Raw genomic sequence first — 26,497 nt, forward strand, 5'->3', positions numbered from 1 at the left:
GTATTAATATCGACGTAAGGAGCCATAATAAGTACATATGTAGGTCAGGAGATCCTCGTCGAAGCAATGTGGCTGCTTTTCTACGTCATATGATGGCTGCATTGGAGATGCTGATTGGCCTGTACGGGTGAACAGGAACTAAACAGGGAATCATCCAAGCATTCAGCCACACGTTTGCTGCTTGCTTCCACCCCTACTATGTCATCAAGATAATTGGTCGCATAAGCTCATCGTCGATGTAAAAGCTTATTTTGGAGTACTTTTAGTCTTATTGGTTGACACACATCAAGTAGTGTGTCTACATGTGTCGTACTCGATTCAAAGGAACGAATGTGGCAGCCCCTGTTTAACGGGTCTCCATATCATTTCTATGTATACGATCAGGATCTACGAAGTCGTCTTACAGCTGGATTGGCCTTTTTGTGTCTTGTAATAAAACGGCCAACCTAATGTACGCCGAGAGGGATATTGATGTCTTGACCAGCTAGCATTTGTTCACGAAGCTCTTCAGTCTCTATCCAATGAACAATCTCCTGTTCTTGCTCTGGAGGTAGTTTCTGAAGATGTTCAGCACCCTAGTGGTGGTCTGAGGTCTTATTGAGCCTCTGGGACAGCGTCGATGCCGATGAATTATAATATGAGGCCGTGTGGTTCAACCCAGCGCCTGCTCGGACTTTAGTCATTGCTCTGCGAATGCGCTACTCTCGGTCTTCCGTATATTTGGTCAGATTTTTGATTGACTGGATTTTGTAGTACTAATGATGAAAGCTTGGCTGAGGTCATGTCATAGATTTACCATATTTGCCTACCTCGCATAAAGTGGGTGCGTTCCGGACAGAAAACCAGCTATATAATATCCATCGCTGAAGTTATTCCGCATTACGTATTACAGCGAGGTGCTTACTTTAATTTCAACACTCGGGATTTACTGTAGTGAGTATTTACTGGGATGTATGTAGATGCTGATTCGAGGACGATGAATTATTATCGGATACCTAAGTTCCATAAGAAAGGCCTTAATCAGGACAACTTTCGTCCGCGCAATATGGATAGTGACTAAAAAACAGTCTTGAATACTACGAGTATAAGCAAGGACTGGCCACTTCCTTCGATCTCAAACGAAAACAGCAAACTCGCGGTCCAACTATCAAGATGTAGTTCGGACTCTCCATGCTTCTCCATTAAACCTTCTGGCGTTTGGCAGGAGGGGCATCCTCCACATCTTCCAGATCGTCGTCAACATACTCATCGTCTTCATCATCCTGACCTTCCTGCTCTTCCTGACCAGACTCAGGCTCGACAACAGCATCCTCGTCTTCGTCTTCTTCCTCCTCATCTCCCTTTTCCCCCTCTCGATTCTCTCGGAGAGATTCCTGTACGAGCTGGGGCATTTCCGTGAAAACTTGCTGGAGCTGACGCTTAAGTTCGTCCATTCGACGGAAAAAACCCGTTTGCATTGCATCCAATCGTCGAGCTATATCAGTGATCGTCGGGCCGGCCTGATGGGGTGCTGGCTGCGCTGCCGGCAGCACAATTGGCAGCGCCGGTGCGGCTGGTGCGGCAGGTGCGGGAGCGGCAGGTGCGGGAGCGGCTAGTGCGGGAGCAGCTGGTGCGGGAGCAGCGGCGGGGGCTGGAACAGCTGCAGGCACCTGTGGTGGGGGTTGGACAGGTGCCCCAAGAGGTGCTGCCGCTGCAGGGGCTGCCTGTGCCACTTGTGAGTGTCTCTGGTACGTATGATGATACATACATCTATTTGCTCCGGTTACGACCATAAACGTTTTGCCACACCCTGTCCAACCGCAACTGTACCGGTTCCCTGGGGCTGGAACAGGCGTATGCCCCAGGTCAATATGCCTTCGGAGGAGGTCGTCAGTTGTTGTAGTGAACTGGCATCCGGTCATGTAGCATCGCGTGCCGATATGCACACTTCGTATGTGCTCCTGCAGTTTCTTGACTTGCTTATCGCACGTGGGACATCGGCCCGGACCATTTCCTACACTAAGTGTCAATGGGTTTGATACAGATTTATCGATAGATACTCATCATAAATGATAGCTTTCACATGAGTTAAACATACCTTGACCTTGGGCTTGGGCTTGGGCCTGGCCCTGAGCTTGGCCTTGAAGTTGGCCCTGACCTTGAGCAGACATTGTGATTGCAGATTCCGAACTGATATAACTGCAGAATGTTCAGATGCGATGGTTTATAATGTTTAATCCGACTACAAGTTGTCAGTTATGAATCATAATAGCGATATAATACCTGTCAAATAGAAGGTGGGTAGGTGATGAAAGGTCACTGGAGTACGATAAAGGGGAAAGAAGAAACTTACCGATGGACTGACTGTATCGCTTGTTTTCGGAATGTATGCGATTCGCGTCTCAAGATTCGCAGCTTCGAAATCGCGCGAAAGTATGAACACTTGGATAAAGTTCGATGAAAAAGGACTCGAGAGACAGTATGAATGAAAAGAAATTGTTGAATCCTTTTCTCAGCTTGCGTAACTATAGCCTATTGAGATGAAGGGCTAAAGCTTGACAATAGGAACCTCGTAAGAGAAAGCAACAAAAAAAAAGATTGAAGGGTTGTTTTGCTACGAAACGAGGGTAGTAGTGTTTTGCAAAGCTTATACCTGATCAAGAGTCTGAGAGGGGATATCTTCTTCTGGAACAATGTAAAAAGAGACGCAAAAGTTAAAAGACTGATGAAGGATGACTTTGAGGCACTTAGCAGTGAGGAACAGAGTAAAGATTCAAAGGAATGGAATGCCAGTTATAACTGTCAGTGCTAATGAATGTCGAACTTGTGGGAAAAGAAAAAAGTTGGACAGACAGAGGGGGGAGGGGAGATATTTATACCTTTGGTGGAGGAGGGGTTACTGCCTGGCTGATTAGAAAATTCGCAAGAATAAAATAATATATGTGCACAAATGCAGGAAGGAGGCAGGTGGTTACCTCCTTCAAAAGAAACGGGAACTAGGGATTGGTGTGATATGAAAAACCTGCTACTGCCTACTGGTACATTGGTTTATTTCGGGCTGAAAAGTCAGTCACTAGGCCATAGATAACCAAGTTTGAGGGCGGGAGGCAAGCTGTCAAGACTCCAGTTCGCGAAGTAATCACATTCACTCTTGCCCATTCTTGTAGAATACTAAATACCAGAGTGCAAGTACACTGTGCTAGGAATGATTTAAATAATTCAAGCAATCACATCTACATATTAAATTCACCTGCATCCCAAAAGGGCTTAAGTTAAGGATATGGGTAATAAACAATTAAATAATTTTTATGATGTTCTCCGGGGTCTAATCCTAGGTAGGAAAAGAGGTCTAGTTACTTTTAGGACTGTATGGCAGTAATGATTGTGTTGATTTGATTGTACTTATGTTGGGGCTATACGACTATACGACTATACGATGATATTATGGACTGGGTGCTGTGAGGGATTCGTTAGAGTATGATTATTATATGTGGGGCTATACGATTAGGTATACGCTGGTATTCTGGACTGGGCGACAGTAGTGATTAGTTAGAGTGTCGTTATAGTCGGGGCTATACAACTATACGACAGGACTATGGACTAGGCGGAGATAGTGATTAGTCAGGCTACAGTTATGTTCAAGACTATACGGCAGTGCTCCGCGCCGGACGTTAGTAGTGTTTGGCTGGATTCCAGTTATAGTCGGGTCTATACGACTATATAGCAGTACTATAGGACTAGGCGCCGGTAGTGATTAATTAAGTTATAGTTATATTTATGACTATATGAAAGTACTCAAAGCCAGGAGTTAATGATTATTGATTAAATTCTAGTTAAAGTCGGGACGCAGTATCCCGGACTTTGCGGCAGGCAGTAGTGATTAATTGGATTGTAGTCATATTCAGGCTATACCACTATACGGCGGTATTCCGCAGTGGGCCGAACTAGTGGTTGGATATTGCAGGATATTTGGAAGTAGTCGGGGCGGTGCGGCGGGACTCTGGTAATGATTGGTTAGGTTGAAATTATGTTCCGGGTTGTCCGGCGGTAGTCGGGGCCGTGTGGTAGTAGTAATTGGTTACATTGTGATTATATGCCGGGGGTATGCGGTAGGACTCCGAGCCGTGCGGCGGGAGCGACCGGCAGGATTGTGGTTGCATCCCGGGGTATCCAGCGGTGGTAACCGGCAGGGTTGTGGTTACAATTGGTGGGGTGCGGGATATGTGGGGCCAGATTTACAGGGCCAGTCGGCCCCATAACAGCACAGCACGTAACGCGGAGCCGTTTTTTTCAGCACGGGTTTTCACAAAAGTTACCCCTGCAACTTCCCGTATGTTTAATAAGTGGGGCAATCAAATCATGTACATTGCACCTGCCAAATCAACTCAAAATTGAGCGTCACCTCTGTATAACAACCCCCAAGACCTTGCGGTGTACTACATAAGCATAAATATCATCTAGATCTGTGGCTTACGTTAATCTCAAGCTATTACAGTACTGAAGCTATTACCCCAACTTTTAAGACATGCAGATGCTAGGCGGGGCCAATATTATATAACACGCTATTAAAGGTTCTCTAGCAGGTGAAACCGGCTCAAAGGTAATATTAGGATTCTTCGCTGTGCGACTGAGATATGCAGAAATTATTATCAATTTTATTCAGCTAAATGTGTTCTACAAAGCTTGCTAGGATCTAGTTGGGTACTGAAAATGTAGGTACTTCCATATGCACATGGTGTGGAATTGGAGGTAACATGAGGTTCTAGGCAGAAGCGTTTTTTTTTTTTTTTTTGCAGCCAAAAGTTTGGGCTGCAGTAATAATGGCCACAAATTCACTTCCCCTTTGAATCACAATCAGAATCAGAAGGAGCTCACAGTAATTTTTAGATGGTAGGCTTGTCGACCCCAAAAAGGGGAGTATCCAACAGTGGCACATGATACTGTGAGGCGTGCCGTAGAGTCCATAAAGTGCAATTCCTTTGAACTGTCAGCATTCATTTCGTAGCTGCTGTGTTCAATTCTGATCGCCTTTGTTTCACAGCATCACTTCTTATGTCCCTTTTCATCGTTCTCAATGTTACCCATATTATGAAAGGATTTCTACTAGGGTCGTAGTGCATGTTGCCTCCTTTTCGTGACCCTATTACATACATCATAGATTTAGCGCGGGATCATGAAATTTGAAATGACACTTGCACATCTTCCGCTTTTTTGATCCCCCATTGTCTCATTTGCGATTTGTAAGCTTACCGAAGTCTTGAACAAGGCTATGCCCTTTTTCATTCTACATTAGGTACCTGTTATGGATCTGTCGTCGCTTGGACCTTAATAATTACCTGTCAAGTCTAACGCGCTAGATTCACAGCTTTCGATCTTTCAATGTTGATAGAAAGTCGAGTTGAATTGGAATGATGGAGGAAACTCCGTACTACTACATGCGCGCTGATCATGTCGTTGCATCAGCTGTGGCCCTTTCTGTGGTGGATATATTCGTCGTAGGCTTGAGATTTTGGGCACGTAAAGCACAAAAGCAAAAGCTTGGTGCTGATGACTGGCTTATGGTCCCTGCTACAGTATTAAAGTCCTGGAGTAAGCTTGATTGTCCCGCACGCTAATCTGCCATGTATAGCTCGTAACTGTAGGGATAGGGATCTGCCAACTTTATGGTGTTTCGCGAAAGACACTAGGATATCGAACTACAATACCAGACGGATACAAAGGAGACCCTTTCAAGCTTTTCACACCGCAGCTGAGTCTTAAGTCGCAGGTAAGTAATATATATCCAGATATTTGAAGCTAGTTGGGATTAACAATGAAACAGCTTGAGTGGATTTTCTTCCTCCTGCTTCCATTAGCAACAGGATGTATGAAAATTAGCCTTTTGTTATTTTATAAGCGCGTTTTCGTAATACAGAAACAAAGCGGCATCAACAAATTCCTTAAGGCATTCATTGTACTCACTGTTGTGTGGATCACGGCTTTCCTTTTCACGATATTTTTTCAATGTGGTCGGAACCTTTGGGCTATCTGGGGTTCTCAAGTGGAGGTCCAGGCATATTGCTTTAGCAACACGAAGCTTATCCTTTCTCTGTGCATCACTGACTTTATTGCGGATGTTTTTATCATATCTATCCCAATTCCACTGGCAGGTATATCCGCTAATATACCTGCCTCGGGACTAATATGGATATAGGTCCTGCGGTTACAACTATCCCCCAGCAAGAAGCTGGGAGTCTGCCTAGTATTCCTCCTCGGAGCTGGGTAAGTTCATTCCGATCATGAACCAACACTAAGCTAATGTGCTCAAGTACTTTAGTCGCTTCGATCATACGGTTCGTACTAATGGCAGGACGCTATCTAGGAACTGCTAATTTCATGAATGATAGCGTTCGTAAGTCATGAAGGCCCTCCATTTGGGAGTGGGTAGTAACTTACTTGCTCCAGTTGGAACAACAGCATGTCTCTATTGGGGAATGATTGAAAGCGGTGTTGGAGTTTTAGCCGCTTGCTTGCCAGTTATCAATTTTCTCCTCAAGAAAAGGATTTGGGAGCCGGCCCTTCGATCTACGAGAAGCATATTCAGCTCCCAATCTACCCAGTCGACTAGCGCGTCATGGGTTGACGAGACCCACCAAGACTTTATCCGTGTCCAGCAGACAATCTACGTTACCTACGATCGACTTCCTGACAGCTCTAACCGCTCAACGTCAGCGAACTATTTTCCGTCTACATCTGTCACACGGCCTAAGCTGCCAAGAGCTGTTGGAATATTTAAGGCGATTAATAGTAGTAATAGGATAGGTGTAAGGGAAATTATTGGGTATAATGTATTATGTGGAGATGCACGAGTTGGGTACCTGCATTAATATTGGAGATATTTCGGTGCTTAGGTTATAAAATATATATTTTAGAACGTTTATAAATAGGTTTAAATCTCGTATTTCGAAAGAAAGGAAGAGATTATGGCTTTTAAGATTATTAAAAAATTATTATTAAATTAAATATTCTAAGTTTTTGTCAAGCTTTTATTATAAATAATTTTTTAATCTTTTTAAAATTGTGACGAACCTACACTCAGGTCCGTTAGAGTGTAGTGTCGAAGGGTCTTGATTTTCAGGTAAATAGTAACGATACGAGTCAAGTGTCAAAATAAACGTTGAAGTGTTCGTCAGGAAGGCTTGGAGTCCTTCCCCTTATATGGGTTAGATATAAGACTTAGATTAATAGCTAAGGAAACCTGAATGAATGACTAGATACATGATGGTTTAAATAAACCCGTAGGCTCCCTTATTTCGTGTGTGTTCTATATGGCTTCGTAGATCTGGTTGATCTGGTTGATCTGCCAGATCCAACAGATCCATCGATGTTGACGATGCCTTCCGATGTTTACCCGATTGTTTATGTGTTTGAAACCCCGCTTTCAGGCATCCTAGACGAGTGCCTTCTTACATTTGATGTTGGTTCGTAACATCTCGCACTTCAAAAAAAAGAAAAGACTATGGCCCTTAACACTATTAGAAAATTATTATTAAATTAAATATTCCAAGCCCTTGCCAAGCCCTTGTCACAACATCGAACGAATAGCTCGTAGGAAAATCATATGAAATGCAAGACAAAGGTTCCAGTACTGTTCCTAATGGCTTACGAGAAAGATAGATATACTATTATGGCTCCAAGTCAAAGAGATGGTGCATTAAAGAGATTCTCAGTTTGAAATAGGGGTTTTAATATGTACTGAAGACCCCGAAAGTTACAGTGAGGTTATTGGTTTCGTTGGAGCTTGGATTCCAGAACATGTACAGAGCTAGCCTTTGCAGAGTTCTGATCTGGAGGCTGGATTTGAGGTTGAGGTGAGGACTGAGAAAGCGAAAAGACCCATCCTATTGAAAGACATAGGACCCTTTGCCGAGTCAACTATCAATCAGCTAGGCGTTGGATATGCTATAACTCCGGAGCGTGTGCCAATGACGTTACCATGGAGAATCGAAGGAGTTAATGTACTCGAGAACCAGACTATCTTCGCAGATGATAGTAATAATGAGCAGGTGAACATACATATAAGGAAGTACGTGGCCTTTGCCTCACTCATTCATCTTCACTAACACGCCCTTAGATCGAGTATAGGGTGGGGTCACCAGCTGTGGAGAGTTCAGGGCTTAGGTACCTAGGTAGATACAGGAAAGGAAATCGTACCCTCATTCGCGAAGAAATATCGCATAATCAGGATGCAAATATCTAGATTTAAATCCACACTGCTGTGACCGGGACTAGTTCGAAAGGTTCGAGGTAGCTCGACTGCTCGATCCCGAATGTGGAATCGTAACCCCAAAGCATGCTCCTTGTATATTGTAAGCTCTTATTTCCATAGGCTATTGCCATGCGTCAAAGTATCGGCTCTATTTATCTCTTTATGTTAGATGAAAGCACAAACGGAGCATAGGAAACGACGTGAATGGAAATATGGTTATCATTGGTTTCGTCCTGGGTCTTCCTAGCCATTATGACTATTAGATATGTACATGGCTCATTTCTCGAGCACCTATTTTCTCTCAACAGCGGTAGGCTCCCACATTGTAATCTTTGACTTGGATCTATAGATATATTAGTAAATGTCCGGAGGCCGTACCGTAGGCAGTCGGAGGCAGTAAACGTACGTGCTGTATGGTTTGTAGGCCCCCCAGGTGGCAGTATAGTTAGGGATAGTCTTCGCGTCGGTATCTTCCCATACTCGCCTCTGGTATCTGAGTGAAGCGTCTTGTGAAGGGGGTTTGTCGACGGTGTAAGACATCCAGGCGTGCCAACCGGGCTCAATCTGACTTCTGAAGGCGAGTATTAGTAAATGATATCGAAACCCAATCCTTAGGAAATGCGTACGCGTCGAAGTCGGGGTTCTTATAGTCGATCCATCTTGTTCGAACTGGGGAACTCATTAGCCTTCCAGGTAGTCTTGTCGATCGATACGCAGTTAAGGCAACGTAGGCAACGTACGAGGTAATTCTTCGTCGTTCTGGAAATATTTGTTGCCGAAACGGTCGACACCAACTAAGGTACCAGCTTTCGTGTCGCCTGCATCCCATTAGAATCTACTGTATGTTAATAAACTCCGACGAAGGCGCACCGATGTACTAATACCAGGGAAAGTCGTCGTTAGTTATGGATTAATTAATAGCTGGGTAATGTCGAGGGTTAACGCACTTGAAGTTGGTGGAAATAATCCTGCGACAATAAAAAGTTAGCATCAATTAATAAAAAAGCGAGGACTAAATAGTAAATACTGACCTTAATTCCCACTCGCCATAAGTTGGCGAGGGTTCTTGTGATGGTCGACATGGTGGATGAACTTTCGGTGTTTGGTATCGTAAACGTAAGGGACGGGAATTCGAGGTCATCGCATTGAAGGGCGCACTCAATTGGGCGCTGAGGTCCCGTCCCGCCTTGGCCGATCGGATATATATCGGACCGACGTGCAATGACAAGGTTCTACCACCTGGGCAATTTCAGGTACCGTACCTTCTCTGCGCACTTCCACTTGGCGCGCGGCATTAACCTGACGACGTCATTTTCAGAAAAGTCTATCGATAAGAAAGTCAAGCTATCCCGGACTATCTGCACTATCAACGCTATCAGGAGCTCAAAAATTCAATTGACTCTTTAATTTATTATTAGATACGTACCTCCTATTATAATTTCCTCTACAAGCTAACTTTCCTTTGTTTCTTAAGAGGTAGCCTTCATAATTGCCATGATAGCTCGGAGCGCATCACGATACTGCTTAAAGCTGCGACCTACCTTGGCTCGTCCAGTGAGCCAATACAGCCGACAATGGTGTCGTCGATATTCCATACCTTCGGGTCCTCTGCCGACTGCTAGCTCCTCTAGCTCTACCGGAATGCTGGCGCCCTTCGTAAATGAGTTGGATAAAATTGCACCATCATTCCACATCAACGGGTCGCAAATACGAATCCTGAAAACACCTACTGATTTCTACGAGGCGCTCAAGGTCGGTGAAAGGGCCCTTAGCAATGGGAGTGAACGAGACTATGTTGACACTGCTAGACCAGGATACGTAACGCTAAGAAACGCATATTCTTGTCTACTCTTTACATTGGGAAGTCAGAGAAGGAACTGGTATGTTATGTGTTCAGACGAATCTATAAGCGTTATTTATTAACGTTAACCTGAGCCAAGATCGCAACGCTCCAAGATGCACTTCGCGCGAATCCCGAGTTGAAGCTAAGCATCTTGACGGACGCCCTCCGTGGAACTCGAGAAACACCTGACCCGTCTTGTGCATCTCTCCTCGCCCCTCTTATTACGGAGTTTGGCTCGGATCGAGTTGAGATTCGCATGTACCATACACCAAACCTTACCGGCTTACGAAAGAAGTATATACCCAAACGCATCAACGAAGGATGGGGCCTACAGCATATGAAGCTTTATGGGATTGACGATGAAATAATTCTCTCAGGGTATATACGCGTGCGCTGTATTCAGGAGACATTTCGCTGATTTTATCTACCTAGTGCGAACTTATCGAACAATTACTTTACCAATCGTCAAGATCGATATCACCTCTTTTCTTCGAGTGAAGTGACCAATTATTTCTGGAGACTCTACCAGGGCGTCACGTCACTTAGCTTTTTGGTTGAGCCCAGAAATGATGTCCCTGCAGGTTACAAACTACGCTGGCCCTCAACAAATGCTGCTCCGTCCCCTCTAGAACACCCTGCCGAGTTTGTTTCCCAGGCTACACCACTTATTAGTAGGTTAATATCCAGAGACGAAACTCTCAACAACCCCAAGTTGCAAGATCAGGGCTCGCCTGTCTCGCGGAACACGAAGGTTTATATGCTTGGCCAGCTGTCCCAACTTATGAAACCGGATTCGTCCACCGAGCTCCCAGCGATAACGCACATCCTAAAGACACTCGCGGCACCAGAGTATGCCGGCTCAGCGTGGACTTTTACGGCGGGGTATTTTAATCCAGCTCCATCGCTTACGAATTTGCTCCTCTCGACAGCTTCGCAAAACAACGTGGTGATCACGGCGTCTCCGTTTGCAAATGGGTTTTATAAGTCGACGGGCGTATCCGGGCTTTTACCTGATGCATACACGCTATTAGCTCGGAGGTTTCTTCGCGCAATCAAGGAGAAAAAGCGAGATTCTACAGTAGTTCTCAAAGAGTGGAGAAAAGGCACTGTTAATGAACCAGGTGGATGGACTTATCACGCTAAGGGGCTATGGGTAACTCTTCCAAACGAACAACATCCGGCGATTAGCATCATCGGAAGCTCCAATTATACGAAACGAAGCTATTCTCACGATCTCGAAGCTGGCGCTTTAATTGTAACTGAGGATAATGATTTAAAGAAAAGATTAGGCGACGAGCAGAAGTGGCTACAGGAATATGCAAGCCCTGTAACTTTGGATGACTTGGCTAAGACAGAAAGGCGCGTTGGGTTAAAAGTGAGAATAGCGATGTGGATCGTCAGTGTTGTCGGAGGCGCTCTCTAATGATCCAGCTCATATTGATGATAAGATATTCAATTACCATGGGAACGTCAACCAAATTATGCGACGAACCCAGGAATTGAAAAACCTGTCATTATACTTGAATTTCTTGATGCATACCAAACGTTTCGCTGCTAAGCGACGAAGCAAGAGAGAGGGAGAAAGACGATCATCTAAACGCAAGAAGAAGTGTCGGAGCCAAGCTGCGTTTACTCAAAATGTATAGGCGGAGCGACATCCTCCGCATTTGATCTCACCACCTACCTACAATGATACCCGCTATAGATGATTAAATACATTTTGATCCATGTGCATAGATCTATGGGCTACCTGTTTGACCGGATTCTATTAGTGCAGCAGTAATCAGGCGTCGTCCATCCACTCCCACAGGAGATGTGACATGGTTCGATGTGGGAATAGAGCGCCAATCCTATTACTTGGTGGATTGAACCTACCAGCTTATAAGAAGAGCTTCGTTCGCACATACGAGCACTACAATTAGCTCAACGTCAACCTTATCCACAATTCGTGTAGAATAACTTTGCCCAGCATGAAATATCCAGCTTTACTGGCAAGCTTCGCTTCCGCGGCTTCGGCAACCATTTTCTACGCCGGCGTCGCGGAGTCGGGTGGTGAATTTGGTGTCTGGAGTGCCGACGCCAAAAAGGGTACCGGTTTACCAGGAGCATTCGGTGTCGACTACAAGTTCATTGATAAGGCCGGCGTTGATGTTCATGTGGACCAGAATCACCTCAATCTCTTCCGTATAGCCTTCCTCCTCGAGCGAATGGCTCCTGTTGCAACCGGCCTTGGGAAAACTTTTAATGAGAGCCATTTCACATACTTCAAAGAGGCGGTCGACTACGTAACAGTTACCAAAGGTGCATATGCGATCTTGGATCCGCACAATTATATGCGCTATAACGACCCGAGCTCCCAGCCGTACAGCGGCAGCGTGATTGGTAACACGTCGGATCCAACCGCTGCTACGACGGAGCAATTCGGAGAATTCTGGGGCGAGTTAGCGAGTCGCTTTGCGGAGAACGAGAAGGTCATCTTCGGGCTAATGAACGAACCGCACGACATGGAGACTAGTCTCGTGCTCAAGAATAACCAGGCTGCTATATACGCCATTCGTGCAGCCGGCGCTAAGAACTTGATTATCCTACCGGGTAACAGCTGGACAGGAGGCCACGCCTGGACTCAAGGGCCGGATCCAAACAGCGCCATCATTCATCAATTTACCGATCCGATTAACAACACTGCGATTGATATCCACGAGTACCTTGACGTCGACTATAGCGGCGGCCACAGCGAATGCGTCAGTGATCCTGCCACTAATTTGGCAGATGTCACAAAATGGCTCAAGGTTCGTAAATTCCCCTGTTGAGCTTGTCCTGAACTACTCGGCGTTGAGATCAAGTGGGGAATTCATGCATAATTCATGAGTAGCGAATGGCTGGCTAACTCTTGTAATAGGAACATGGTCTTAAGGCTTTCATCACCGAATTTGGCGGTCATAACAACACAGGATGCGCCGACATGTTGACTGATTTCGTCAACTACTTGGCCGACAACGGAGAGTACATCGGTTGGACTGCCTGGGCAGCAGGACCATTGTGGGGATCTGCCAGTCCCTGCTGTACGGACTCTCGGAACTACGGTAGTTTTGAACCTGGTAGCAAGGCTGCTGATGGTGGCCCAAGTCTGTACGATACTATCTGGCTTAAAGTGCTCCAGCCGCTTGTGCCGAGTAAGCTTCAGTGGACAGGCAAGGCAAGCGTCGAAGGGGGAGAGTTGACTGAGTTCTCGGCTTAGGCCTAAGAGCCGACCTTACGGGGTTCTGCAGACGCGATGCTACTTGTCACGACTTCGCCGAGGTGGGAGTTCAATTGTATATTACATTGACCGCTCTTCGAGACGTTAACTATTTCCGAATTCTAGATAGTATTCAAAGCCTGTTCTCAAGCCCACTCTAGCAATACCCTTGTGTTGAAATGATTATGCTCCAAGTACCATGATAGCCACCATGATACTCGAAATGATCACCAAGCACTTTTTGCTCCAAGTCCGCTGTGGAAACGAATATGCCTCCTTCATACTTCCGTGGGGAGGCCATAAAATGCGACTGTAGGATCACGGATGGTCGTTGCACCGAGAAGCCTTGCAGAGATGAGCACATGCTGTACCACTTGGAGAGTCTTTCTAATTTGCGCGGAACGTTGCTCATCCGCGCATCTACTAATACCGATCCACCGGATACTCCAGCTCCACCACGGCAGGGTCCGCCGTTGTGTTGCTTCCCCGCCCCGGATTGGGAATGTTCCGTTTCGAGCAGCCGTTTTCTGATTGGCTGTTGGCCCGAAGATCAATCTGTTTTGATCCCCAAAAGGGTACCCGTTCGGAGTGAAACATGGGGCTTGCAGCAGAGTCGGCCGTCTCTGAATAAGCTCATAATGACATGCTTGGCGTGGCTTCTGTAGAGGTTGACTTCGCCGACTCGAGATTTTCAGGCCGGTTTAAAGCAACATGACATGTGCTTCACACGGGTGTAGGGACACGCACCTTGTGTCTTAACACCGGCCATTCGTTGAATAATGACTTCCTTTGTTTTCTTTGACCTAATGTTGATCCCCACCCTAGGGCAGATCATCGGTCCGTCCCGAGCCTTCCCATTGATACAATCTCCGAGGGACGCAATATTGAACATCAATTGAGAAACAACGCAGGAAACTTCGTATATTATCCTCATCCCATTTACTTGGCCTACTTCTGTTAAAGTCTCCTTTATAGTGGTTGCTTATGTTAGGTAAGTCCGCGCGAAATTGGCCTTAAAGAGAGTTGGTCTATTCAAAAGAACATTTGAAGTATATCTCTGTTAGCTCATGTAAAGTGGCTGGCCCTTCTTGGATTTTGGACTCTCTACCGAATAAAATGTCATATACTTTAGTATTCCACATCTTCATCTTATCCATCATTCAAACAGCCTCCTCTTCCCAACGTGAGCTTCCGCTATCGCAGGATCTATGTGTATCCCAAGACTTCCCAAACCAACATGCTCAGCAATACCCAACACTTGTTAGCGGGAATTTGAACGGAACTATCTTAATAGTACCGATACCTCTTGATACTGCGCGGCAGATCATTCCTAAGGAGTATGGAATTATCGAGAACGCGTATAGAACGTTGCTACCTTCGTTCCCTGATGGAATGTACCCAATGATGGCACAGATCGTACACGATCACGATCTCCAACTGCCCGCGTACAACGCTTCCTTACCGGACTTCTCGGTAAGCTAGCTGCCTTTTGAACACCTAGGTACCTACCTGCCGAATGACAATTTAGCTGACACGTGTTACACCTGGTACTTAGCGTGCTTCTCTTGAGTTTCCGTTCTTGGACATATTTGGCGGCGGTCGCACCCCCTTTCGTTGGGCAGCGACTTTTATGATCACGGCGGAAAACGAGATGGCCATCGAGGGAGCAGAGAGCTATGGCGCAGAAGTCTACCCGTCGGCGTTTGACCCGCCTTGCGACGCTTACGGAACGTTACCCAGCGGCTCCACCACGTACGCGCGTAGCTGGAGTAACAGCAACGAGGCGCAGGGCGGTATCAGATTCATGACCATCGAGGCGGTACCGTCCCCTGGGAACGTGCCGTACCCCATGGACTTCATCGCGAACGTGACTAACCAGCCCGTCTTTGCGAACACCCGAGTCTGCGACTACTACACGAGATTGTTCAACACGACGCTGTCGAGTTCCGCGGAGCCAGTCGTCGGGAGCGTCAGCGCGAACCTGGAACCTTTTAACAAACCCCGGACTTGGAGCGGCGTGTACGGCTGGCGACTGGCTACGCCATTTCTAGAGCCCCCTGTGCTTACCGAGTGCAAGCAAACGCCGTAATTCGTGGCACAAGGCCTGTCACTTGTTCCTACATCCGCCTGTCTTAAGACCCTGGGTGGTACGGGCCAGATGGCAGAGACACGCGCTCGCAATTAACTGCCTAGGTTAACAGTGTCTGTTATTTAGCTGTGATCAGGGCCAGCAGTGAGATTGGCACGTCCAGAGTAGTCTGACGGACCACTTGGTTCCCCGACTGAAAGTTTGGAAGTTTTTACCTATCATTTCATGAAGGCAGCAGTAAAGAAATACTTGCGGCTTTAATACTACAACACATGGGACTGATTTATTAGGAATACTAATGGAGGCAGCTGCGGTGCCTGTTGTGGAGTTGCGCTCAGTTATGGGTGGTAATGAAATTGTTGGAAATAGTCCCAGTCGGTTTTTCGGCGTCTTGGTAACATCGATTCGATTTAGAGATGACGCTTATGCGTGCAAACCCGTCAGCCTCATTGTGAATTGAATATGAGCTTCTTATCCTAGATGCCAAAAATGCCATAGGTACCTAAATATATGTGTATATAGAAGCAAGGCTCATGATATGATTACGATTGTCAGAATATCGGCAAATAGTAGGTGGTATACACCGTCAAGATATGCTCTCACTAGATCTAAGTTCCTGGAGCCTAGGCACATCCAGAATTATATGATATTACATGTCACAAGGTAGAGAAAAAGGTAAGGAAACCTAACCTGAGATAGCTCTGCGAATTGAAAGCAACTACTCAATACCTACAAACGTATCCCGAAAGAAATATAAGACAAATAGACGCAAGTAGTAATCTATTAGCGCTTGCCCCTCGAAGCGTACCCTTTCAATAAACCTATCCCATTAAGTTTATCTCCCAATACGTCCTAGTGTACCATACGCCTGGCATACGACAAAGCTGATAAAATGACTCTTGTAATAAAAAGATGTGATAATATTGCAACTAGTTACTACCTAGTAAAACCCCTACCTTCGAGATGCTAGGCTGAGCAGAAGCTAGAATATTTCCCGTCCAAAGTTCCCAGTAACTACTTCCAGAATTCGTATGAAGTAGAGTTCCTATGCTTTACGATGCTGTCGTGCTGTCGTTGATAGTGAACAGGAGGATGAAGCCTCCTGGGGGTTGATAACCTCTACTCAAGACCTATCAAAAATCCTGATGCCGAGGCAATGAATAGCTAGGAAAATAACTAGCCGTCGGAGAGGCGGTGGTAAGCAAGGTAGAAAGTCGTAGATGTCTAAAGATGGATGTATGTGTCTCTGATCGAGAAGAAAAGTAAGACTTATATAGCCTAGGCTGATTATAACATACGAGATTATATTGATCATGACACTGGGTAATACCCTAAACTTATTCAATAGATAATTACTGTTGCACGAAAAAAGGAAGAGAAAAATGGTGAAAGATCCCTCATCTAGCTATCCTGCATTAGGTACACGATGGTGACCCACCGAGGGATCCATGGGACTGTACCGTGACAGGTACGACACGTTGCTGAGCTTCTATACACTAAACTACGATACTGTAGGGCTCGAGAGATATGTATATAAGGTAGCAGACGGACGACGGAACTGACCAGAAAAAAGTAGGCCATGCCCATTCCTCCAGAGTCAACTCAGAAACAATCCTACCTATATAGGCAGTTACTTGTTAAGCCGTCTGTACGAAGCTACTCGTCCACTGCATTACTTACTTATCAAGATGCATTTATCCAATTTTGTTGTTGCTGCCACCATGGCTGCCGGCTCAGTGTCTGCAGTGACAATTCGTAACTTCAGGACCGCAACATGCAAAGGAAACTACTTCCAGTGCACTGGAATCAAGTCTTGGACGTGCTGTGTGGGCAGCGCCAAGGGAGGTACGGTTACCTCTTCACTATTCTTGGGACTTCCCATCGCCTTCTACGGAGCTATTTGCAAAGCCAAGGGTGGAAGCAACTGCGGTGAAGTCAAAAATGCCGGTTCGGACTTACATCTGTGTCTCGGAGGAGCAAACTGCAAGGGATCCATGTGGTTGAACTGCAAACGCTGCAGAAAGCGTGACGAGGAGTTTGCAAATGCGACCAGCGTTGCGGAAAGCGGCATCCCTCAGGAGTTGATTGGAGCTAGCTCTCGCTCATCTGCCCGGGCCGACGTCATTGCTTTTGAGAACCACCAGTTCAAGTGCGACGATTCAGTCCCGACCGAGGCCAAGGAGAAGCTTTTCAGCTTGCTTGAAGCCGATGCCGGATACGACGACATCCTTGAGGAGCTCAAGCAATATGAACTCAAGGGCAAGGACCGCAGGGGTGACGAGGATTGGGAGGCTGTTATGTAAACGGACTGGATGATTTGAGGATTAAAATTGATATGGTGGTATCTCGCTTATTGAAGCGAATCGTAGTAGAAATCTGAATTGTTTGTTTGGATATATTAATACGACGCTATTAAACTAAGGGGGTTAAGGTTTCCGGGCATGTGGTACAGTATGCCGCTCAAAATATAAATAGGATTGAACACCGCGGCCTATTAAAATACAGAACTTCTGCCTACAACCTACATACCTACTTCCAAATCCAAATCCAAATCCAAAAAAAGAAAAGAATAGAAAAGAAAAGAAAATGTCTTCCCAAAGCCCGATCAAATCCGCACTACCAGACATAATTTGCCTCGACGAGCACAAATTCCGCATCCACTATGACGTCCCGCAAGCAATCACCGACCGTTTGTACGAATTGTTCAACCGAGACGACGAAGTCAAATACGAAGATATCCCTGACGATTTGAAGGAATATGAGGTCCGCGATCCGTCTGAAGAAGAAATGCCAGAAGGTGGTGCATCGGGTGCAAGGTAACAGTTGCAACTATCAACCCTCCCGAATTTCGCGTGGATTCTGACATGCAGTATTAGAACCTCTTAAAGTCTTCCGATATACCTTGAAGGAATGCAAGGTGCCGGGTGCCGAGCTCAGCTTTCGGCTTTTGGAGTGAAGGATGCAAGGGCGAATTGATGTCTCATTACGCAGTAGTCTTCATTAATCGATCGCGAATAGTTACTTTTATATCTCTATTTTACTGAGAGAGGCACTAAATTATTTCTAAGTAATACATTCGCATTGATTACCTGATTTCCTTAGGCTTGGGAGGTGACCACAGGTCCATTAAGTGAACAAAAAGGTTCTTCTCAAGCACGGGCGCCTGCAATCGGCCCCTAAGATATGTTCCAAACAGAATTTTCGACTTTCCTTCCTTTCTACCCTCGCGGAGCTTGTCAAATGTAACCATACCTAAGACACGCGCGATAAGGTACGTAATAATTATTTAACTCCCATCAGAGTCGGGTAGGGAGATCGAGAACACTACGTAGGTATATTTCAGGTTAATCCAATAAGAACTCTGGACATTATAAAAGGGGTAATAGTGAGTCCGTCTGCATATTACGGTATTACGGTGTTGCCCTTTCATCACGATCCCGAAGTTTTACGGCACGAGATTTTAGGTGGAACCAGCCAAATCCAAGAAAAAAATGAAGCAGAATTGCCTGCCATTTTACCTTGGAAAATGTCTTACCTATATTGATATGGCAGGCCGGTTTCGAAATCGCTGAACTGTACCTACTTCACTTGGTGGTGTACAGGTGTGTGAATTCAAATGCTTGAGCGAATTGCACAATCACTTAAATTCCAACTAAAGTCTCATTTCATCAATCTCAGATAATTTATCCTATTTATGTGTACATACCTACCTCCCTTATTTTATAATTTTGTTATCCTTTCTTGTAGTCCCAAGGCTGTATACACTAGGTAGCCGTAAAACATGAATTCGGGCGATACCTCATTTTCCTTCTGCCTGTAATCTTAACCCAATGGATCTTTTGTCAAATCATCGTAGCTGTTCTTTGCTTGAGTTCAAATTTCAAATCGAATGACCAGAGGTCCCTGTTGTGCTACTGGGGACGATCCTCAACCCAATTTGTCTCTTTTACATTCCAAGTGTATACTGAGCACCTCACCTACCCCGTCACGTAATGTGCTATGACGGGTATTAAAATTGGTTTGTATACCTTATTCTTGCGTATGTGGCTTATACTGAGACTTAAATTGACTCTCAGCCTGCGTTTAAGCCGATACTTCAGCCAGAGACTACCAGCATCTGATCGAAGATTCACTCACTCACCCTTACTATATATACTTTACATGGCCCAGCCAGCGATGAGAAAGGTTTATATTTCATACCGGAGTCCTATACTGGTTTCCTCTATGCTGGTATCATAGATCTTTAGGGCTGCTATTTGCCCGACTGGGGTCATCCTCGGCAAGCACTCGATCACCAAGGGGAAGCAATACCTAGTAAACACCACCAGCCTATACAGGTCTCAACGTCTCGCTTACGCTAATAGCCATGATATTACTCTTAATCACTCTTCTTATTGTCGCGGTTGTACCGCCCGTCCTCTCGGACTTCACTGTCTATATCGGAAAGAGCAACGATATAACAGATGTGGGCGTCACTTACAGCTCGACGGAAATGCAAGTCCACGACCACGCGCCACTCAGCTGCTATGATATGGGACATGTAGTTCCCATCTCGGCCAGTACTAACAATGACGCTAGTAAGAGCCGCTGGGCTTGCGATGGCTGTAATGCAAAGGCACCGAGAGACTGGGTCATCGACCGCTTCGAGATGTATAATAAGGACGATGCTGTTGGTCACTCCACGGACCATCCCGTTCCTCTATTTAACAGATCTACAGGTGCAGTCAGTACGTAGGACCCTGCCATTTTCGTTTCTTGTGCCGCAGTAATTAAACTGACTACCTCTCTGCAGCTTTATACGGGACGGGCAACAACAACTACGATATGAGAGATATCAATAATACATTTCTCGGTACCTGTAGTCGCCCGACGCACCCGCAGGAGATGGACTGCTGGCAGATCATCTCCGCTACATTTCTTACACATGTTTTCACCTGTAAGTGCACTTATTACCTATCAATTAGCCGCAGCGCGTGGGCGGAGTGCTAAGATTCAACCAGGTACTAGTGATCTTGTTCCCAATGACGCATTATGGATATCAGACGAATGAAGATGGATCCGAATAAGCTACGAATTAGTAGAGAATAAGTGCCTAACCCATGGACGAATTATTATGATAACGGCGCGTTTTCTATTTGCTTCAAGACGTTGTTATGGGATGGCGATCCCTGCCTTAGGTGTTGGAAGCGGAACTTTGTCTTCAATAAATATTATAGTTTGAAATTGACGAACCTATATTTTATCTAGTTCTTATAGGATCATGTTGACCAAACCCTCTGAGTGAAGCTCAGAACCGCGTATCTTAGGTACCTGGTACAGTTGCCTTTTCTAGGATTTAGCGTAATATGATTGGCAAGTCTTTACGAGGATACTTATGAATGTGCCACCCACTCATGAGCCACGTGGCTCCCTTGCTCTCTCTCGAGCATGAGTGAATGTCGTTTGTAAAGAAAAAAATAAATAAAAAAAATAAGCATCTTTTTCTTTTTTATATACCTGACAGTACACTCATCCCACAATACCCAAGCCCAATCCCGTGCATGGTACACCTACCCTAACACCTGAAGGGGCGACCAATCGTAACATGAATCTAACCTTCGATAAGGACCAAGACGAAACTCTGCATCCTATTGATTACCATGTTGATGAGTTGGGCAATGGCGTCCGCTCTGATTCTCCAAATCCTCCCCTTCTACGGTATCGTTGGAACGGGCTCGAGCATTTGACCGACGTTTAGATTAGGTACTTGACCTAACCAGGTATTTAACCTAGATGCGCTGGACCTTTGATAACTTGTGGATATGTGTACGAGCCATTACTTAGACCGTCGCTCGGTGCATAGAAACGTACTATAAAGCGGTTAGCACCCAGTGCAAGCCTTGCTAATTATCTCGTAAGGGCTCGCGGCTTACGAATCATATTGAAAGAACCTGGAGTGTTTGGCGACGGGAGCCAGCTACCATCTATTAGCAAATTATGTTCATATCCAATATCGACCAGTTGTTATACGGGGTTGACTTACTTCGATGTCCAATTTGCAGGTGGTTCAGACGCCTGTACGAGGATATCGAAGGGTACATCAGCGCTCGTGCCGTACACAGGAGTCCCGTCGGAGAAAGTAAGGTTACTACGGTCGCCTAGGGAGTAACGGTTGATCGAGTTCGAGACCAGTTCTTTCTGCAAATTATACAGCGTGACGCTCCAGAAGCCAACGTCAGTTACCGGCGGTTTTTTTGCGAATCGCAGTGTATAGGACTCGTTAGTTCCAAGTGCGAACTCTCCGAGGTAGACCGGATAGAGAGCTTGGTCGTTTGTCAAGGCAAGGTATCCGAAGCGGGCAACGGCAACTCGCGCTTTATAATTGTCGCCGTACGTCCCGATGAGAGAGGGGCGAGGCATCACCCATCCGTTGCTCAGCTTCTTGACAAACTCCAGCGAACGCGTGTAATTGCCGATCGAACTGTTAGCTGCCTTATAAGCCTCCGCTAGGTTGACGCAACTAGGGCGTTGGTAAGACCCGTTCCTACCAATGCCCGCAAGTAAAAGTTCCGATGTAGTTTTCGTAGGCAGTAAAGGTTTGTCGTTGGTCAGAGGCACCGTCTCATGAAAGCGTGCGATAAGTCCAAGAAGATTCTCAACCTTCGAATGCGATATGTTCGCAAACAAACCGCTGTTTAACTCGGGGCCGATCGGCTTCCCACATCGTTCGATAGTATTCGTACTGAACCCTTGTTGGATTTTGTTCACTGCTTTTACGTCGCCGTCCTGGTCCTTTAGTACAATCCTGATAAGAAGGTATCCGAGCGTCCTGGGCGCATAGATTGTCCCTTGATATGTCGAGTTAGGTTCTGCCACTATTTCTCCAGCAGTGGTCGAAGAAACGGCAGGCGTAAGGAGGTATTTCCCTGCCTTGGTATGTGCAAGTGTACCAAGGTTAAGATAGTTGTCTCCCTCACTGAATACCGATTAGCCGTAACTATACGAAAATCCCGGATGTATTGGTTTTCACTCACGGGGTATAGAAGGAGACACCATAGTATCTGTTGGAATCTACCTCTGGTATCGTGATCGCTATATCTCTCCGCGATATATCGTAGCACTGATTCATGTACAGGGTGTCTACATTTGGGCTCACTATGGCCGTCTGTTGAGGCGTTGCCAACGCTGTATTCTTATATAATTGATTTATAGGGGGGCCGTTCGGAGGGCCTGCGCATGCTTGTACGTAAGAAGCTAAAGGCTCGCCGTACTGGACGTGTTAGCGCCTAGTTCGTTCAAAAAAGACAATTGGTGTTTCTTCTTACTGTGATTGCAAACTCCGTAGCCGACTGGGCGGAGCAGATGGAATCTCTGGCAAGCGCTCGAGCTGAAGTTCCACCAATCAGGACAACTGCTGAGAAGTTTATTGCTTTCATTTTGCGTGGATGTAGAAATAAGCGAACGTTGGCGACTTCAAATTCAAGAGCCACCACCACAGCTGGTTATTATAAGAACAGTGTAAGTCCTCATGGTTTCAAAAGTTTTTCATTGGGCTATATATAGGTAGGTAGGTAGATATGTAAAGTCTTCGCTGCGCCTTTGAGTCGAAAGCTGATCTGCAATGTTAGACCATCTTGTTGGCCACAGCCCCAGAAGCCTAAAATATGACATATTCTTCATACAGGGTTTGGGCCACTTATAAAGGCTATGAGAGGAGGCTAGTTTCTTGCTGTTGGAATATCGTTACTCATCTTTTGTCGTCGTTCCCAGCTTTATCCGTACAATATCCACGATTTTATTTGGGAGTTTTAGATGTTGGTCAGCCTTCGCGACGCAGAAGGAATGATCTACAATGATGCTTGGCGCACCGAGGTAATTGATCCATTTTAAGAACTGCGGCGCAGTGAACCGAGGTACCTAGATTGGCCTGGTTCGCACAAAAATTGGGCGACGCGACGCGTCCTTAACAGCCCTAACTCGTACAGCTTCGTCAGGGATTTAGTGTAGCTCGGAGCTAAAGTAGCTCCGAGAGGTAGCTCCGGTTACTCCGAAGGATAGAGCTGGAGAGTTGGCGCCAGCTACGCTGACGAAGTAGCAGTATATAGTGGCGCGAAGCGCCCTCGTAGGTACCTAAAGTAAATGCGTTTCAGAAAGTTGGCTCCTCGTTGGTGAGGATATGTCTATTCGCCCGGAATGGAAGGATGTACTATTTAATGCTTCATGTCTTCGTCCACCAATTCTCCAGGTAAGCGAGCCAATGCAACACCAAAGACTAAGAAATACAACTATTTAGGTACCTACCTACCGTAAGATATACACACTTAATAGGTATATCAAGAGTTATTCTGAGCGATGTTGGTTATTCACTGTGATCGTTCCATTTAGCACATTGCCTTGTCCTGCCAGACTGGCATCATAACTGAACTGAGCTTTTGATAGTTTAGTCCCAATATATGTGCCTAGAGCTTCTGAGATGACGTTAATAATTGTCCCAAGGCCCTTAAAAAGTCTTGAACGTTCTCACGCTGGCTAAACGTTCGACACAGGTTCGCCTGAGGGCAGCGGGTTCGCTAAATCAGATACCTATGAGCTTGACCTGTAACTGGCCTGAACTAGATATCTATCTTAGGTTAGGTAGGTCCCTAAGATACCTTTCTTAGTACGCGCGCGTAGCGTGTAGCCGATGTCGAGATCTAAATGGAACTTAGAATGTTGTATTAGAAAGGAAAAAGAAGAGCGAGAACGACAAGCTACTAGGAAGACATAGAGCCCGTTTGTTACCCATGCGCATGAGGTTGACACTTGGAAAGACGATGGAATGCAATATGAAAAAAAAAAAAAAAAAAAAACCTCACGCGGGTACTTAAGAAAGGGGACGGGGACAAGCTTTTAATATCATTGTTAAGTGATTTATCTTGGAAAGAGCTCAAATTGCTATCTACTTACCTATCTATTATTGATGAAGCCATATTAAGGACACACGAATTGAAGGTAGATAATCGCTTAAGGAGGTTAACGTTATCGAACAGTCGTTCAGAAAGCACAGGGCGCACTCTCCATATGAACTACATATGAAAATGGCGTAGGCTCGGCCGGGCGTTTGGACCAGGATACTATGCGAATCACGGAAGCTCGCCCCGGGTTAGCTATTTGAGTTATGAGACCTAGGGTACGGATCCGTACGTCCTTAGCATTACGAGCTTTTATCCACGAAGTAGGTGGTGTAGGCTTCTGGAGAGGCGATGCAATAAGGCTCTGAGGGATACGTTCAAGGAGAGCTATTTACAAGCCTGACACTGAAAGACAGCCAGACTATTCGCTCACCACTTGGGTTAAATACCTCTATTAGAACAGTTTGATGAACTCGCCCGGCTCGATTCAACGGGGTATGTACCTGAGATCTTGAAGGTGCATCAGCCACCAATCACGTCGGGGTCAGACGAGACTTGGTCCGCGGGTTTGTAAACCCGATTTGGATTAACTAATGGGAATCATAATGCTGACGTGCGAGGTACATTGCGTGTCGTAACGATATTTACCTAGCTAATCTAAGGTAGGAATGTCAAGGATAAGGGGGATTCAGGGATGTTATCCCCTCATGCTAAAATAAGGACCACATATTGAGGCTCAAGTCTGATAAAGTTATTATCCAAGCTGCATTTAAAGAAACAATAGTAAACCAATTAAGAAAATCCTGTAAAACTATTGGTTGTTTTGATAGATATCAATTATTTGCAATAAACCCTGTTACAACTCTGTTTCAGGGGTAATTCCCCTCGCGCCATATCGCACGATCGATTTTCTGTAGATCCACTTCATTGGGAATCATTTTAACTACATAGATCTACGCAAGGTTAAAAAAGCGGCGATAAATCTGGAGTAAAATAAAAACAGTAACTGTTCACAATGTTACCAAACTACAATATTACGGCAGTCATCAACATCATACAAGATTTTACACTTAATTGGTGAGATATGTTATGTATAAGGGGACATACTCAGTCACCGCCGATTACTCCTAATGAGACGTCTAGGGGGTTATCTTAGTATTGTTTCGGATCCATCTGACGCTATGACCTAAGATAGGTAGGCATGTCTCCAAGATCGACTGATTATGAGCCGAGCGACGACGACTTCGTCGAAGCTGACCTGTAGGATCCGGGGGGGTTCTCATATCAATTTTCATTATTATCATTTTACTTAAATTGACATAGACCCAGTGAAATTGATAGAATGGTAGTATTTGCAAGAGTCAAGCTGAGCTTCACTTCTCATATTCCATTCTCGTACTTGTATTTATTTCACAAGTTTACATTCATTTTAACAATTTTATAATTATCACCTAAGTTACCTCTCCCATTCTCTTACATCATGCCCGCAATCAATACTGAGCTTATTACCCGAGAGCTGCCGCAGCTCATCACCCGGGAAATGAGTAACATGAGCATCATCATGAAGAGGGAGGTTGACCACAGAGCGATAGAAACATTTCTCGTGGGTACGTAGTTATTTGGCTTGTTGTATCTTATTTTGGGCTAACGTGCCATAACTTAGTATTCACCTGTATATTTGGAGTCGGCGGCTGGATCCTCTGGATGGTCAAGCAAAAGTAGTTCAGAAACACAAGCGACGAGATTCTACAAACTATCGACCCCTATTCATGCATGAGAATACGGCTCGTCAACCCCCCCGCCGCGCTGAGTGCAGGAAGATGATATACTATTGATACCCAAATACATAAGAACATCGAGGCTACAGGCGAGCAGATGTACCGGTATATATAAGTCTCATTATGAGGACTTTTTTGAGATATCCACAAATGGAGAAGGTGAATGTCATAGACGGATATAGACACTCGTCATTGCAGGGATAGGGGTGGTTTTGTCACAACTCAGCTCTCAACATAGGCATATAGGCCAGCAGTTTGGGGTGATCGCACGAAGTTGACTTCGAATGAAGAAAACTGAAAGTCGTGGCGCGATCCACAACCACCCATACGCATATCGCAGCTAACAATGAGTAAAGTTAGTGTGTTAAATACAATGAGCCAAAACCTCAATGCCAGACCGAATAAACATTGCTTGAGACTTGAATTTAATGTTTTTCATATTGCAACTAGCT

At 45.4% G+C, this 26,497-nt stretch overlaps 11 protein-coding genes across 11 annotated transcripts; 8 read left to right on the top strand and 3 right to left on the bottom strand.

Moving 5' to 3' along the window:
• Window positions 1–961: 961 nt before the first annotated feature.
• F4812DRAFT_469871 (uncharacterized protein) lies at window positions 962–2,150 on the bottom strand (the record flags this gene model as incomplete). Its single annotated transcript, XM_047938916.1, has 2 exons — window positions 962–1,993; window positions 2,078–2,150. The coding sequence occupies 2 exons, from the start codon at window positions 2,148–2,150 to the stop codon at window positions 1,182–1,184; spliced, it is 885 nt and encodes a 294-aa protein (XP_047792131.1). The 3' UTR covers window positions 962–1,181.
• A 3,432-nt stretch (window positions 2,151–5,582) lies between these two features.
• F4812DRAFT_420462 (uncharacterized protein) lies at window positions 5,583–6,978 on the top strand. The gene is made up of 5 exons (XM_047933452.1): window positions 5,583–5,746; window positions 5,801–6,124; window positions 6,173–6,240; window positions 6,288–6,370; window positions 6,424–6,978. The coding sequence occupies exons 2-5, from the start codon at window positions 5,846–5,848 to the stop codon at window positions 6,843–6,845; spliced, it is 852 nt and encodes a 283-aa protein (XP_047792132.1). The 5' UTR covers window positions 5,583–5,746; window positions 5,801–5,845; the 3' UTR covers window positions 6,846–6,978.
• A 1,117-nt stretch (window positions 6,979–8,095) lies between these two features.
• On the bottom strand, window positions 8,096–9,337 carry F4812DRAFT_420476 (NDUFA12-domain-containing protein). Its single transcript, XM_047933453.1, has 8 exons — window positions 9,259–9,337; window positions 9,175–9,195; window positions 9,098–9,104; window positions 8,968–9,045; window positions 8,854–8,896; window positions 8,634–8,798; window positions 8,173–8,570; window positions 8,096–8,117 (listed from the first exon to the last, which is right to left on the bottom strand). Exons 1-7 carry the CDS (start codon window positions 9,307–9,309, stop codon window positions 8,519–8,521), a joined length of 417 nt encoding a protein of 138 aa, XP_047792133.1. The 5' UTR covers window positions 9,310–9,337; the 3' UTR covers window positions 8,096–8,117; window positions 8,173–8,518.
• Window positions 9,338–9,507: 170 nt separating this feature from the next.
• On the top strand, window positions 9,508–11,767 carry F4812DRAFT_304315 (uncharacterized protein). Its single transcript, XM_047931252.1, has 4 exons — window positions 9,508–9,979; window positions 10,036–10,107; window positions 10,168–10,448; window positions 10,503–11,767. The coding sequence occupies exons 1-4, from the start codon at window positions 9,722–9,724 to the stop codon at window positions 11,491–11,493; spliced, it is 1,602 nt and encodes a 533-aa protein (XP_047792134.1). The 5' UTR covers window positions 9,508–9,721; the 3' UTR covers window positions 11,494–11,767.
• F4812DRAFT_304316 (glycoside hydrolase family 5 protein) lies at window positions 11,768–13,443 on the top strand. Its single transcript, XM_047931253.1, has 2 exons — window positions 11,768–12,859; window positions 12,970–13,443. Exons 1-2 carry the CDS (start codon window positions 12,041–12,043, stop codon window positions 13,306–13,308), a joined length of 1,158 nt encoding a protein of 385 aa, XP_047792135.1. The 5' UTR covers window positions 11,768–12,040; the 3' UTR covers window positions 13,309–13,443.
• Window positions 13,444–14,199: 756 nt separating this feature from the next.
• On the top strand, window positions 14,200–15,546 carry F4812DRAFT_304318 (uncharacterized protein). Its single transcript, XM_047931254.1, has 2 exons — window positions 14,200–14,781; window positions 14,864–15,546. Exons 1-2 carry the CDS (start codon window positions 14,425–14,427, stop codon window positions 15,395–15,397), a joined length of 891 nt encoding a protein of 296 aa, XP_047792136.1. The 5' UTR covers window positions 14,200–14,424; the 3' UTR covers window positions 15,398–15,546.
• A 1,572-nt stretch (window positions 15,547–17,118) lies between these two features.
• F4812DRAFT_457225 (uncharacterized protein) lies at window positions 17,119–17,700 on the top strand (the record flags this gene model as incomplete). The annotated part of the gene is made up of 1 exon (XM_047937136.1): window positions 17,119–17,700. One exon carries the CDS (start codon window positions 17,119–17,121, stop codon window positions 17,698–17,700), a length of 582 nt encoding a protein of 193 aa, XP_047792137.1.
• Window positions 17,701–17,784: 84 nt separating this feature from the next.
• On the top strand, window positions 17,785–18,515 carry F4812DRAFT_420483 (uncharacterized protein). The gene is made up of 2 exons (XM_047933454.1): window positions 17,785–18,213; window positions 18,274–18,515. Exons 1-2 carry the CDS (start codon window positions 17,984–17,986, stop codon window positions 18,281–18,283), a joined length of 240 nt encoding a protein of 79 aa, XP_047792138.1. The 5' UTR covers window positions 17,785–17,983; the 3' UTR covers window positions 18,284–18,515.
• A 1,248-nt stretch (window positions 18,516–19,763) lies between these two features.
• On the top strand, window positions 19,764–20,587 carry F4812DRAFT_469883 (uncharacterized protein; the record flags this gene model as incomplete). The annotated part of the gene is made up of 3 exons (XM_047938917.1): window positions 19,764–20,124; window positions 20,190–20,333; window positions 20,398–20,587. The coding sequence occupies 3 exons, from the start codon at window positions 19,764–19,766 to the stop codon at window positions 20,445–20,447; spliced, it is 555 nt and encodes a 184-aa protein (XP_047792139.1). The 3' UTR covers window positions 20,448–20,587.
• Window positions 20,588–20,613: 26 nt separating this feature from the next.
• On the bottom strand, window positions 20,614–22,926 carry F4812DRAFT_304455 (uncharacterized protein). The gene is made up of 4 exons (XM_047931255.1): window positions 22,702–22,926; window positions 22,411–22,646; window positions 21,420–22,352; window positions 20,614–21,353 (listed from the first exon to the last, which is right to left on the bottom strand). Exons 1-4 carry the CDS (start codon window positions 22,810–22,812, stop codon window positions 21,284–21,286), a joined length of 1,350 nt encoding a protein of 449 aa, XP_047792140.1. The 5' UTR covers window positions 22,813–22,926; the 3' UTR covers window positions 20,614–21,283.
• A 2,705-nt stretch (window positions 22,927–25,631) lies between these two features.
• On the top strand, window positions 25,632–26,190 carry F4812DRAFT_304490 (uncharacterized protein). Its single transcript, XM_047931257.1, has 2 exons — window positions 25,632–25,874; window positions 25,931–26,190. The coding sequence occupies exons 1-2, from the start codon at window positions 25,748–25,750 to the stop codon at window positions 25,987–25,989; spliced, it is 186 nt and encodes a 61-aa protein (XP_047792141.1). The 5' UTR covers window positions 25,632–25,747; the 3' UTR covers window positions 25,990–26,190.
• The last annotated feature ends 307 nt before the right edge of the window (window positions 26,191–26,497 follow it).

The sequence above is a fragment of the Daldinia caldariorum genome (genome assembly GCF_022478825.1).
Source record: "Daldinia caldariorum strain CBS 122874 unplaced genomic scaffold F4812scaffold_4, whole genome shotgun sequence".
Lineage (NCBI taxonomy): Eukaryota > Fungi > Ascomycota > Sordariomycetes > Xylariales > Hypoxylaceae > Daldinia > Daldinia caldariorum.